Source organism: Cyprinus carpio, chromosome A3 (assembly GCF_018340385.1).
Source record: "Cyprinus carpio isolate SPL01 chromosome A3, ASM1834038v1, whole genome shotgun sequence".
Lineage (NCBI taxonomy): Eukaryota > Metazoa > Chordata > Actinopteri > Cypriniformes > Cyprinidae > Cyprinus > Cyprinus carpio.
The window spans coordinates 16,725,855-16,741,242 of NC_056574.1; the positions used below are offsets into that span (position 1 = coordinate 16,725,855).

A 15,388-nucleotide genomic window follows, 5' to 3' on the forward strand; every position below is an offset into this window, starting at 1 on the left:
AAAAAAACTAATAAAAATAACAAAACACAACGAAATTGCTAAAACTTTCAAATTCAAATTAAAACAGGAAATAATAAATAAATAAAAACTATAATAGTATATCAATTATGCTAAAACAATGCCCCACAGACAACACAATGTTGTGCATATAAGATCTATATTCCTATTTAAAAAATGAATTGGCTATGAAGATATATGCATAAAAATTAATCATATCATCTAGAATGACACTATCACGGTTCCCTTGATGAAATGTGTGAGCACAGAAGGTGTTTGCAACTGCTTCGTATGCTTATTTTCAACTAGGTACTGTAAAGCAGTTTTTATGACAGAGAGGATTCCTTTGGATTCCCCTCACTGATGTGCAATAAAGAAGGTTTTTTTTTTATTATTATTAATATAAACACTGACATTACAGAAAGACCAAAAAAGATGCGAATGGGAGTATGAGGAACAGTCATGTCATGCCACAGATGTATATTTAGAACAAATTCGACCTTTTGTCAATGTCTATCTCATGATCATTCGACCAAGTGCTAAAATAACTTTTCGCTTTATGTACACATAATTTGACCCATAAATGCTCGATTTTGGCGATAAAACACAACAAACCTCCCCAAAGTATTCAGTTGCGTCTATTTCTGGCCTCCCCTGTTTTCCCGCCTGACTGACGTCAGCATAAAGTTATTTTCATGAATGGAGGGGGCGGTCACGAGGATTCGCTGACGTCAGTGCTTGCGGAAGCACAGAGTGGAATGTTGATACATTGTTGTTGTTTTGTAGTTAATTTAGTTCAGGGAAACATTTCGCCTCGGTTGCAGGACGCGAGACGGGGCTCGACCTGTTGATTCCAGGACACTTCTCAGCGATTCCGCGTTCATAAGGTAAAGTGTGCGAGCTTTTCTGGGAAATGTTTTGAAATTCCTCTCGAAATTGCTGATGTTCTCACGATGACGGATAAGAATTCAGCCTATCCGTGATATTTGTGTACTCGATCGATGCGTATCTTTATATATTCTTCTCTAGAATGATAAAGTTCAGTGAGGAATTGCATTAATTATAAAGATGAAACATAAGTAGTTATTTAATGGCTGAAATATTTGATTATAAAAACATGTATCGGTCTGGAATGGACACGTGTTAAAAGTTGCAACTTGGAATTTAGCCTACAAATACTTTTTGGGATTTTTTTTGCTCTTTATTTTTCTAAAACCAAAACGATCACTTTTATAAACATACTCTCACTGGCACCCTATAATGTTGCGTAAATTGGAAGTTTGTTTCACTTGTATTTTAAACGGAATGCGTAAGTCTATCGTAGGCAGTGCATCTTTAACTAAGTAAACAACTGCGTCTTGTAACTTTTAAAACAATTTGGCTATACGATTCCAACTTTTTTTTTTTCTGTGTAAAACTTTTTACAGCGGGCATGTTTCAAAATAATTAATGTTACTACACTAGGAATAACACGTGGTGGGGATTTAGGCATTCTGGGACAATGCGCATATTTGTGTGGCGAGCACTACTGGAAGTTTTTAAAGCGTCGGAATGACTGTTATATCGATCCAGAGTAATCCCAGGCACGCGGAAAGATTCGGTTTTCTCGCGCTCTTTAATCAACACGAGGGTTCAAGAATAGGGTGACGTTATGTCAGATATTCGCGCACTGCGTGAGGAGTATTACATTTAAGCGTAAAGAATGCACTGTGCCTTCTATAAAAGGCCCTTATGTTATGTTATCGTTGCGCAGTGCAAAAACAAGTGATGGTTTAAAATATTATCTATCATAATAAAGGAGCATGTGCCCCCTTAAACAGGTCTACTAAAACCTAGGACACTTTTTAGGACCTAATAACAAGCTAGTGATTTAATATTCTTCTAAGTGTGTATGAAGAGCACATATGGAATGGAATGTATATGTGTTTGTGATGTGTAGGTGATTGGAAATATCTATGAACACATCGTTTAAGAATGATTGTGTCCACTCTATTCTGGCAGGTTAGCACTAGAGCAACGCCCTCACAGGAAAAATGAGTCATTACTGGATAATGTGATTCATTTCCACAATGGATGATGAAATGGCAGTTCTGAATTAATTTAATGTGGTGAAAGTGAAGTCCGTTCATTGTAATTAGATGATTGCATGGCCGATGCTCAAACAGAGGAATTTAAAGTGTTTAAAGTATATGTAAGGCAAAATCTTTTGGTTGTAATGTGTTGAAATTCATGTGTGGTAAATGGAAAGCCCTCTCACAGCATGCATGACGAACGGCAAGTCAGGCATGCACACTGACAGCATGCCTTTCATCTGTTTCTCAAAATAAAATTGAATGTGTGCATCGTTGTTTTTTATGTAACAGCATTCAGAGACGTTCTACACGTCGGCCGCCACAGCGACTGGTAGATGAGCAAAAATATCCACCACTGTTTAAACAGTTCCTGCATTTGGCTGGTGACAGGTGTTAATTTCACACCCTGGAGAATATAAAAAGGCCACCATCCACTTGCGAGGGGCTGCTGTGTTCCAATCCATAGCTTTATTTTTCCAGAGTCAGCAGAAGATCAGTTGTTGAGGCTGCTAGATCAGCACCAGCCATTGCCCAGAGTCCTGAGAGCAGAGCCAAGGGGAAACTGCACTGAGTGCCTGTCATTACACTGAAATAGTTGCTGGGGTCAGATTATGTTTGTGTTTCCGTTGGTTTAAGAGCGTATTGTGGAAGATGGTGATAGATCAAGATCTTGATTGATATGGAAAATCATGGAGGAGGGCAACCTTGATATGTCTCCTTATTCATATTGTATGTAGGGTTGTGTGACCCCGTCTGAGAGGTAGTCTGACTCAGAGTTGCTGAGGTATCTGTGGCGATGGCCTCCCACATCTTGCATTTAGAAACCCAGGGGAAGTGAACTGTACACACTGCACTATCATGAGACACACACGTGGGATCACTTGAAGGGTGCAGGCACTCGTGTCTTGTCACTAAGCAATGCTCTATGAGTAAACAGTTTACCATCAGTATGATGTTAATCACATGATGGCAATTTTAGTTCATGATTATTGTTGTAGCTTCAAGTATCTCACTTCTAAAGATAGTGTAGTCCAAAATCGCTGGAGAAATAAATCCTGTGGTTTAGAAGGTGCATTTGGAGAACAGGAACTCTTACAGTACTCTGTGGTTAGGACAGTAGGTTTAGAAAGTGAATGAGACAGCGGTAGTTGGTGAGTTAATGACTCAAAATGAAACACAGGGGAACTCCAAAGCCAATTCTCATGTCAAGCGCACCCATTGCTTTCTCTCTGAGCACCATGTCTTAACCTATGCTTCGACATTATCCCCAGTCGTCATGAATTAAAGTCTTATTGATTTGAATGGGTCTCTGCAAGGAATTCAAGGTCACTGTGTTGTAACTCGAAATATTGCAGTTAAAGGGTTCATATGATGCGATTTCAATTTTTCCTTTCTCTTTGGAATGTTATTGGTGCATAAAGAAGATCTGTAAAGTTGCAAAGACTAAAGTCTCAAATCCAAAGAGATATTCTTTATAAAAGTTAAGAGTTAACCACACCTACCTAAAATGCCTTTTTCAAACACGCCCCCACATGTCTATGTCACTATGTGGGAAGATTTGCATAACGCTGCCCAAATGTTCACGCAAAGAAATAAGGCTTAACTTTGATTCTCGCTGTTGCCGCCTCCATGTTGTGGAGACGCTGTGTGTTTCATTGTAAAAGCAAAACTACTTTGTTTGGCTTTCCAAAAGAGGACACAACTAGAAATCAGTGGTTAAGTTCTATTTACAACACTGTTCCGGAACAGTCCAACCCAAATATTCAGATTTTACGGAGGATGAGGACTGTTTCCTGGGAGAGTAGCCTACAATGCCGGTGTCTGTTTCTATAAAGTGGGGCAATTTCAACTTTGCAAGGACAGTCTGGTGCTTCTGACACACAGTCTGTAAGTACGTTTTCATATTTAAAGAATTTGCCACTGATGATTCATACACAAGTTTTGAGCAGTATAGAGCAGTGCTAGTTTTATGACGTTTCTCTGATCACAAAATGCAGACATGGTTTTATGTTTATGTAGCGTGATACGCAACGCATAAAAAGAGAGTATAAGTCATTATAATCAGTAATTGTGTCCCCACTGGATGCAACAAATGCCTCATTTGTAATGGGATTTATTGGTTTTGTCTCGTCGCGCCGGGACACGGCATCACAGTATGACAAGGGGTGTAACATTTCCATCACGCGCTTAAGGCATTCGGCCAATCACAATAAACTGGATAACTGGCCAATCAGAGCACACCTCGCTTTTCAGAACGATGAGCTTTGTAAAAATCGATGTGTTTCAGAAAGGCGGGGCATAGAAGAGCAACAATAATGTACATTATGTGGAAAATAATGTGTTTTTTGAACCTTAAACCGCATAAACACATTGCATTACACCAAATACACAAAATAATGTTCTTTTTTACACAAAATTTGGCCATTGCCAGAATTGGGAAATATGTGATGTGGGCCAACATAACTCTAAGACCATTTTTAACTAAAGTTTATATTTATATATATATATATATATATATATATATATATATATATATGTGTGTGTGTATATATATATGTGTGTATATATGTGTTTAAAAAGTCATATGATTAATTCATAAATGTCATTAAGTTATGTGGGATGTTTGTACCACATGGATCTATTTATTAACTTAAAATAGAATTGCTGTTTCATAAAAAGGTCAAATTATCATACATTTTTAAATGACGCCGTGACCAAGACATGAGAGGTCCCCTTTGTGATATTACTTCCTGTTTTGTTTTGCTGGCATGTTTTAACACACAATTAGTAATGTAATTAGACATATTCTAATGATTTTAAATATTTAATATAATTGTTTATATTATTTAAAAAATTTTTTTTTTTTTTTTACTTTTTGCCACCCAAAATATCTAATAGAATTTTATTTCAGAAAAAAAAAAAAAAAAAAACATGTTTATCATAGAACAGGTTATTATTATTATAAAGTCAATGTATGTATGAATTGCCTTTTAATGTTTTTTTGTATGCATAAGACAGTAGGAGGAGACACAGGAAACAATGACTGCCCATGCACAAGGCTACATTTTTAATGTATTGTTGAATAAATTAAGAGATCCAGGCAAAAGAAAATATTAGGGTCATGTTATTGATCCATGTATTACAGAATCAGACTTTATTGGCCTATGGGGTGTCTATGTAGACCACAAAGCAACACCCTGCCCTTTTCTTGTTGGCCGTTACCAGTTTCTGGACCAGACAGGACTGACTTCACCACACTGTGGTCAGATCTGTGGAAGAGCTGTGTGGTACTTATTTCTAAAGAGCTTGAGTAACTGGATGTTTATATGTCTATGATGTGTTGATGCCACATTGTGCAATCCTCAAGTTTGTCATGTTTGCTGTAGACCATTAGTTAAGCGTAGACCTTTAATGGCATGAGGGTGGATTTTACATTAGATATGAGTTAAGATAAGTGTTGTCAGTTAAAACAAAGTTGTTCATGTCATGGTTTTCCATGTGCTTGTTGTTCTTCACTTATTAACCACGTTGCACTGGCTTCCCTGCCGTACATACTGGGCGGGTTTGTCTTTGGTTAGCGCATACTTGACATTCCTTTGAATCCCTGCGTCCCCAGTTGGAAAGGAGCTTTGCTCTCGCTACCTCTCCTCCCAATCTGTAGAAAGTTCCGGCGGCCCCGCCAACCGTTCCCAAGGTTCCACGTACTTTTCCTTCCACCCCTGTGAAACAACAGGATTTTCCTGGAAATGTCAGTTCGGGAGGGTGTGATTCCCTGCCGATCGTCCTCGCTCTTACCAGTAAACAGCATGACTCACAGCTCTGCTATGGTCTCCATTTCCTTTACATAATATCCCTGCGAATGCGCCGCTGTGGTAAAGAGTGGGCTGGAAACAAAAGAGATGGAGCTCTCCATCTCCCTGCGAAAAACAGAGACTCAGAGCAAAGCCTTCTGCAACTTGCTCGCGCAGGAACATGTCAGCTGGCCGCCAAGCGGAGCAGCCTATCTGTGCACTGCTTAACTAGTGGTGCGAAAGAGGAAAAACAAACAGCAAAGACAAGCCAGGCCTCCACTTATCATGGGAACACAAGCACACATGGCTTTGAAGTGGTGTTTGGCTTTGCCCAAGGCCTTGTCTCAATTCTCTACCTTTCATAAGTGGTAAAAACAAGAGATTCTCACATGTGTTAACATAGCAACGCTGGCGTCAAATTCCATAGGAGGGGAGGTCCTTTGTGGGCTGTTTCTGAGAAAGTTCACAATCTCAAGACACAAATATGCAGTTACCCAGTCTTATTGCTCAGGCAGCCTAGAAAGAACGTCATCCCTGTGTCAGCCAAAGCATGCAATGCTTCAGCAAACATTATCCGTGCCGGCCAGAGGTTTAGTCAGTAATAATCCGCCTCGTTTGGTTAATTGGGATCAGATGTCATGTAAGTAATTACTTGAAACGTAAGTTATGTGACGCCAAAGTAGTTTACATCATGGTTTGTAGTTTGTGGAAAATGACTGCGATGTTTGGCAGTGCACCTTGACGCAAGCAATCATTTCCATTGTAACCTAGAGCTGCCAAATCATGGCATTAACACTAATGTGCAATAGAAGGCTGACCCTTGAAGTGTGACAGAAAGGTTATTGATGGGCTTAATACCGTGACCAACATCCATGTGATGCCAGTGACATGTCTGAACAGATTCACCTTGTGATTACTAAATAGTTTCAGTTTTGCATGTGCCCACATATTACAGCAACAAATCAGGCATGCTGTTGTGTAAGCACGGCCGTATTAATTTGATAAACCAGTATATGGTTCATAGGAAATAATAAGGCAACTCTACCACATTAATCAGCCTCTGTCAGCGAGGTCTGCAGTTTTGTTATTGTTGATTTAGAAAAGGATGTGGATGTTGGGGCTTCCAGTTCTGGTCCCATACATCCATCTGATGATGTAATCCTAGATTTACCACAATGATGCATAAACAAGCAATTCTTCTCGACCAAAATGCTGTGCTTGCAGTAATAAAGTAAATGTGCTGTAACAATTATTAAGGAGTGAAATTTAGTCATATGCAACATGATGTTGCACAGTAGCACTATTTAATATCGTTACAGCTTGTGGTTAAGCAATGAGTGCTAAATATATAAATATTGTGAGATAAATATTTATAATGTACATTATACATTAAATATGTGATTATGTACATTATTAAATGAAATCATAAAGTATTTTTTATGAATAAAATTACATTTTAGTGATTATAATATATACCAACATAGTACAAGCGATTTGGAAAATGGTTGGATGGATATTCGCTGTTGATGTACACAATCTGAATGACTGTAAACCAATCACATGCATTTATATGCCAATTCCATTTATTATTTAAATATTCTTTTTGGTAGCACACTGTAACAAGTGACAGTAGTATAACATGGATTGGATGTGGTTATATTTAGATCATTGTAGTCATGTAATAAGATCATTATTCATAGTATTAAGTATGCAGTTCTCTGAATGGATGTGGGGCCCCTTCTTAATGTCAGCGTGTGTGGAATGTCTCTCTGTTATCCATACTTTACACACTCTTTGTGGCTTCCTTCACAGAGCCGTGTGCTGTAACATGAATTCATTTTTTTTTTTCTTTTTGTGTCTTGCCCTTAGAATCCATGATAAGAAGAGTAGTGTTCCTATCTACTATTAAATGTTCAGCATCAAAGGCAGCGTTCAGTCCTATAATTTATGTCCAGGAAACTATGAAACCCCGGCTCTGGCCTTGGGACATTTGGGCTTTTCCTCTCTGTGAGGGGTGAGCAGGAAAGAGAGGCCCCCTGTCAGTTCACTCCAGTTCTCAGCACAAATGGAAAGGGGGACCATGTGCTGAAGGAATTTCAAGGAAGTGTGTGTGTGTGAGAAAGACCTGAAAGGCTGGAAGCCCCATGAATAGAGGACGGAAGCATTTTTTTTTTATTCCATGGTCCTCATTGGAAAGAAAGGCAGGATCTCCCCTGTCACAGCCATTATAAAATCAGCCATGCTCAGCCAAGTTGCTGTCTAGGAAAACTCTTCTTGTCAGAGCTGGTCTTGCATTGTTTGTTGCACAGTTTTAGATGATTGTGCATGGCGCAGTGCAGATTTGATATTCAATTAATTGTGATTCAATTAATTATTTCAAAGGGTTCCGTTGCAATTTCACTTATGCTTTCATTTTTCAAACATAAAGCAATATTGCATTTTTTCTGTTGCCAGTCTGATTATAGCCAAAAAAGTTGAGAGGCCCTTAATGTAGCCCTCACATCAAGGGCCAGATGGTATAAATCAAGCTTTAAGTGATTTTTTTTTTTTTTTTCATGGTGGTATTTGGTTTCAGCTGCTCAGTTCATACTCAATCAGTTCATACCATTCCCATCATAACTGAAACATTTAAACCAGCAACTGATGCACGTCTGGTGTGGTTTATTAAGACCAAATCAAAAGAATGACTCCGAATTTACCAAACATGCCCAAGGCAGTGAATCTGCTCACTGGTCAAAGATACTTAATGTAACCATTACTAAAGATTTCTCACCAAGACAAAGTCATCACTTAAAATGGTTGAGATATCCAGAGGGTTGAAGGCCAGATGCCTGGACCAGAGAAATAGACTGCGGAAGTTGGAACATCGGGCTTCAAAGTGATGCATTCTGAATGGAATGTATGTTTGATCCTGGAATAAAAGAGTAATAGCCCAAAGGAAAAATCATACTTGTCAAATAGTTGCAGGTAAAAGTGTAGCTTAAAAGTATGATTCCACAAGTACTTCACTTAATGAGTTGCTTATAATATTTCCACTCAAAATTGTGTCACAGGCAACTGGAGTTTTGTGTCAGCCTGCTGTGCTAAATATAACAAGCGCAGTTAAATAAGGACATGAAACGAGCCAGGAAAGCCTTGTGTAACAGGATCCAGTCTTTCAGCCACAGTTCTAAACCTGATAAAGAACATTGTCTAAAAGCACAAATAGAACTGTGACTGTATAAGGGAAACTATTCCCATGTGACTGACAGCCTCCTGGAATGTTCACTTTAGGCCTACTGAACAGCAAAGGACAGACTTAATTAAAACTTAAATAAAACTTGACATTACATTCAAAAAGGTTTCCATCTGTTCTACTACTTTTTATATTTATAAGAATTCATAATAATTTGATGGATAGGTGGATGCATATATACAGACAGATCACTAAATAGCAAGATCTATCTATCTATCTATCTATCTGTCTGTCTATCTATCTATCTATCTATCTATCTATCTATCTATCTATCTATCTATCTATCTATCTATCTATCTATCTGTCTGTCTGTCTGTCTGTCTGTCTGTCTGTCTGTCTGTATCTTTGTCATTTTTTTAACACTTTAGTACAATGTACTTATTTATTTCATGTCATCCCTACTTGTTATTTTGGTTAATTCACTCCCTACATTATTTTAACAATTCTCTAACTCTGTAGAGGGTCTACTTGAGGTTTTGCTAGTTTTGAGAGTGGTCCTCCTGTGTGGCGAGCTTATGAATGAATCTTGTTTACCATTGTTCTGATCACGTGACATACACTCCCACACCCATTTGCAGCGTGTCTCCATGGCAGCAGTCTTGAACAAAGTTCGCGCGTTCTTACGCTCCTGAAATGGAACCCGCGGAGCGCGTGTCTCACGCGGTTTATTTTTGGTTATATTTGGTGGTGGCGGGTGTCTCGAGGCTGTGAGCTCGAACGCACAGAGTGGCCTTTTTAAAAATAACGCAGTGGCTAAAATAGCCTTGCACGAACGGCTAGGCAGAGAGATCAGACAAAGCCTCATGCCGAGAGCTGACCTGCTTCTATTATTGCACTCTTGTAACGGTCTGGTGAGCTACATCGTGAGAACGCGAGATCAGCAAGTAAACAGGGTATCCCTTGTCTCACTGATATTGTACAGAGTTGTGCTGACTTCTGCTGGTCGCTCTCGGTAACTTCATTTAACTCAGCAGTTTTAATGCAATGTACATGACATGAGTCTATGAGAATGACACGTGCAACCACACACACACACAAAGTTCCTTAATGATTTTTAAATATTTTTTTTACCTTTATGTAATGTATGCTAATTCATTTCTGTTATTTTCTTTAGACAGATTTTTGAGGAGTTCTGACTAGCTGCTTGTATGCAGGGCATGACGACTCATTTTAAAGCGGGCAAAGCTTTAAAGGTAAGAACATTTCTGTGTGGTTCATAGATTTGATATGATTTATATCTATTATTTAAAGCAAGGGTCTCCAAACCCGGGCCTTGGAGGGCCGTGTCCTGCAGAGTTTAGCTCTAACCCTAATTAAAAACACCTGAACCAGCTAAATAAGGTCTTACTGGGCATACTAGAAACTTCCAGGCAGGTGTGTTGAGGCAAGTTGAAGCTAAACTCTGCAGGACACCAGCCCTCCAGGTCCAAGTTTGGAGACTCCTGAACTGAACTATTATTATCTGGAATGTTTATTATCTAAAAACATAAGGGGTGAGAAAAGTTTCTTTTCCATGTTATATGGATGGCCCCATATATTTCACATATTTAGCACCATATTTTTTCATTAGTCACTTAATCTTAATTATTTCTAGTTTTCTAGTATATTTAATTATATATAATATTACTAGTATATACATTTTGTTTTTTAAATTGTTTGTGTATATTGTTAATTGTAACTGTATGGGAGATTTTGAAAATTACTGTTCAAAAGTTTGGGGTCAGTAAGATTTTTTTAATGTTTTGAAAATCTCTCCAAGGCTGCATTTATTTTGTTAAAAATACTGTAAAAAATGTATTATTGTGAAATGCTTTTATGGTTAAAAACAATATATTTTAAAATGTAATTTCTTGCTGTGACAGCAAAGTTGAAATTTTTAGCATCATTACACCAGTCTTCAGTGACACATGATCCTTCAGAGATCATTTTAGTATGCTGATTTGCTGCACAGGAAACATTTCTCATTATTATCAGTGTTGAAAACAGTTGTGCCTTTGTGTAAACCTTTTTTTTTTTCCAGGATTTTTAATTAATAGCAAGCTCTAAAGAACAGAATTTATTTGAAATTTTATATGAAACATTGTAGTGACCTTCACTGTCACTTTTGATCAGATTAATGCATCCTTCATGAATAAAAGTATTAATTAAACTTTTGAACTGTAGTATATTTACTATCTGGTTAAAATCTTTTTGATTCTCTGTTGAATTGCAAGGTTAAAAATGATGGTAAATTTGATGAAACTCTGTTGTGTGGTTCAGGTCAAGAAGGAGGTGGGTGAGAATGCCCCGGCGCTCAGTGATGACGAGCTGGTGGCCATGTCGGTGCGAGAGCTCAACCAGCACCTGCGCGGGTTGACAAAGGAAGACATGGTCCGGCTGAAGCAGCGTCGGCGCACGCTAAAGAACCGCGGTTACGCTGCCAGCTGCCGCATCAAGCGCGTCACACAGAAAGAGGAGCTTGAACGGCAAAAAACAGAGCTGCAACAAGAAGTGGACAAACTGGCTCGTGAAAACGCCAGCATGCGACTGGAGCTGGAAGCGCTTCGTGCTAAGTACGAGGCCCTGCAGTGCTTTGCCCGGACTGTCACCCGTGGGCCTCCCGGTAAGGTGGCCACCACCAGCGTCATCACTATTGTCAAGTCTGCCAATCACAGCCCCAGCTCCGCCCCTTTTTCAGCACCTTCGTAGTGCTGATCAACAGTGCCTAACCCAGCTCCTTCTGGTCCAATCCGGCTCTGAACCTAGACTGGCTCACGGGCCGCCGCTCGACCCACACTGAGAGGAAGCTCAGTGGTCAGACTGAGGGGAGGGTGGAGGCCTTAATATGCGTGACTACAACAAGCTGCATCTATTTTTTCACTCCTCTCTCTTTTACACACTCACAAAACACACATACATACAAAAACACATCTATATTGTCTGTGCACTGTGCTATAACCTCCGGCACCGGCAGGGCACACTGACCACTCTTTCAACCTCACCACAGGCTGAGACTTAGCAGAGATGAGCACTTGTTAAAGTGTGAGATAGTACTTGATTTAACCTGCCATGGCAGCACTGGTTCGACAGCTATGATGCCCATAACAAATTATTATTCATATGTATATTTTAAACATGCACTACCGTTCAAGTTTGGGGTCAGACTCGGTACATATCTTTTATTTATTTTTTTTAATACTTTTATTCATCAAGGGCACAATAAATTGATCATAATAACAGTAAAGACAATATTCATCAAAATAATCCTGAAAATCCTGGTTTCCACTAAAATATGATTTAGCACAACTGTTTTCAACATTGATAATAATCAGAAATATTTGTTGAGCAGCAAATCGGCATATTAGAATGGTTTCTGAAGGATCATGTGACACTAAAGACTGATTTAATGATGCTGAAAATTCAGCTTTGCATCACACGAATAATAAAGTATGTTAAAATAGAAAACAGTTATTTTAAATTGTAATAATATTCCACAGTATTAATGTTTTTACTGCATTTTTGATCAAATACATGTAGCCTTGGTGAGCAAAAGCATAAAAAATTATTACCCAGTCCAAACTTTTGAAAAGGAGATCAGAAAAGGTTTGTGATGTCATCTTGCGTCATGAAATACATTGGCATAAACTCATAATACATTACTATAAAATGATACCTGTCATTGTGAAAGATCAGCAATTCTGATCCTGGTCAAGTATCAGGTGTGTCCAACACAGTCGAAAGTTGAGAATGATGTTATCAACATCGAGGGTAAATCCTTATCCTGAAGCGTTACATTACTGATAAACAGACTAAATTATCCAATGGGAAATGAGCCAATTCTCTCTTAGTCAGCAGTTTAAACATAGGAATCCCAAATGGGAAAACGGCACTTATTTTAACTGTTGAATTACAGTATAATACTATGAAGCACTTGCAAAGCAGACTGACGTATGTGAATATATTCAAGACTGAAATTACATTGTAAATTGAGTTTCTAGAAAAGGGCACTTCATGGAGTTTTTTGTTTTTATGAGAGGTTGGTTAGTACAAAGTTAATTATCCTCAAAGTGTAACATGTTGATGATAACATCCAAGCGGCACATCTATGTTGTCAGTTATCTCAAAGATATACCGTTTTTCCTGTTCTAATTCTACACGACACCATAAAATGGTAGGTAATCCATATTGGATATATTATGATAACAGGAGCTGTCTTGGCAAAAAAAGAAAAACAAATGCAGTTCAGTTATAACCTGTATATTACAGAACTGAGTAGTTAAAAACTGAGTAGTAAAGTTAAGCTCCCAACTTCGTATAGAAAATTCCATCCACTCCGAAAGCATTCCTACTGCTAAGTCACACAAGGTGCCACTGCCGGTGTTGGTAACCCTGATTAAAATGTATATAAAATGCAAATATTTGATATTTCGACACAGGCTCTTGGGTAGGGAGAATCCTGGTGTCCTGAAACCAGCTCAAAACTTCATCTCTAAAACATTAACACAACATTTATATTTGGAAAAACTGATCTGACTGAAATCAGGATTGTCTCTTACCTAAGTGGCTATGACTGTTTGTGTGAGCCCTTCCACCGCTGCAGGAAGCATTAGAAGGGTGTTGTGCTGCTAGGAAGCCCACCGTTTGCCCCAAATCTCTGGGGTCCTGTTGAGCTCTTAGCATTTTTATGTCTCCACAATTGTTTTATATGTCTCTTTATCCCCAAACATAATCTAATCTGATGTTTTCCATTGTTTCTATAGTTTATATGTATCCAGTACATGAAATCCTTCGGATTGGTGTGATTGTTTTACTTCTTTTTAATCACAGTGGTTTATTTAACTGATTTTAGTTCAGATGTCCAATAGAAGAAATATGTTTTAGCCTCCCACTCTTAATTCCTATATGTCAGTACATACAACTCAACACACTATTAGTTTTATGGTGAATGGTAGTGTTCAGATGCTATTGTGGATCTTTATTTTAAGAGTGCAGATTTCAAGAACATGTAATCTCAGTATTCATCATTTATTTGCCGTTGTTTTTGGTCCTACAGCCAGCATTTCAAACCATGTTAAGACCTCTGTTTGTGAAAGTGTCTTGTGCAGTTATTTTAAATGTGACCACAGCTCTGGTTGCCAGATCCTCTTTTCTGGACTTGTGGGTTTTTAAATAGTTGTCTCTACTTTCCCTTTAGGCAACAAAAGCCTTAGAGTGAAAAAACCCAGGAATTTTCCATTCGTCATGTTGTGGCCAAGACCTAATACATTACATAATATTAGAATTTATCAGCATTTACTTCCCTTGATAGAAAGTGTTATGTGTCACTTCTTTATGAAATTAGAGTGTACAGTGACAGAGTGTAATAATTTTTTTAAAGTTTTTTTTTTATTTTTTTTTGAGAGAGAGAGGAATTGACAAAACAGCTCTTTCTGTGCTTTACACTGACATCTGGTGGTGATTTGTATTTCTCTATTTTTCAAAATGCTGTGATCGGGATGCTGATGACACCAAGAGCTATAATTTCTTGGACTATTGAGGCATTGCTGTTTTGCTTTATTGTGTTCATTTCAGCTGCCACCAAAGCCATAACCCATCGGTGTGCTTTCTTTAAAGTTCACTTCATTTCTATTCTTTTATTCTTTTTATTGTGAGTTAAACAAAACTACACCCTCTAGTAACTAGATCGTAATGCCCTAATTCAGACTAATAAGAACAGAACATGCCGTCACAGAGCTATTCTGTAATTTTACAGGGATGCCAGTGTTCTTGGCCAGTTAGTTTTAAGTTATTTGTGTAGATTTAATTAGATAAAAAAAAAAAAATCAGTACTGACAGAGGCATTACAGGTCATCTTGTGACTGATGCCTGTAGACATTTCCCTATTTTATAACAGTTTTTTTTTTGCTGTAAACGTTCCTCCTAACAGAGTTAGATGGTGAAGATGGTCTTTAAACTAAGTGGGTACTTTTTCTGTCTTTTTTAAATTCTATGTATGCTGTATGTGGCCTTTTGGGCTGAATAGGATAAATTATTCTATATTTTACATATGAATATATCTATTTTTCAAAGTATATATTATGTGCTCAGTCAGTTCTTAAAAGCTATTTACCATGTGCGCACATAGGAATTTTAACCAGTGCTCTTTAAAACACACATGCCTATAAAAATCTTAGAGAAACTCCATGACATATAAAGTATGCTGCTCCAAATTATTACTTTATACTTGTCAATGTTAATATGAAACTGTAAGGTATTGGGGGAAGAAGTCATGTTATTTGTAGTTAAAATAGTGCCTTTAACTTGTCATCAATTAA

At 38.0% G+C, this 15,388-nt stretch overlaps 1 protein-coding gene across 3 annotated transcripts; it reads left to right on the forward strand.

The window, feature by feature from the left end:
* The first annotated feature begins 720 nt into the window (after positions 1–720).
* On the forward strand, positions 721–12,303 carry LOC109073927 (transcription factor MafK-like). 3 transcript variants are annotated; one of them, XM_019089996.2, is made up of 3 exons: positions 721–884; positions 10,214–10,288; positions 11,355–12,303. In XM_019089996.2, the coding sequence occupies exons 2-3, from the start codon at positions 10,244–10,246 to the stop codon at positions 11,781–11,783; spliced, it is 474 nt and encodes a 157-aa protein (XP_018945541.1). In that variant the 5' UTR covers positions 721–884; positions 10,214–10,243; the 3' UTR covers positions 11,784–12,303. The 3 variants fall into 3 exon arrangements, with proteins under 3 accessions (XP_018945541.1, XP_018945540.1, XP_018945542.1); XM_019089995.2 differs by having other exon boundaries at positions 722–884; positions 10,210–10,288; XM_019089997.2 differs by lacking the exon at positions 721–884 and adding an exon at positions 9,445–10,047 and having other exon boundaries at positions 10,210–10,288.
* Positions 12,304–15,388: the final 3,085 nt, after the last annotated feature.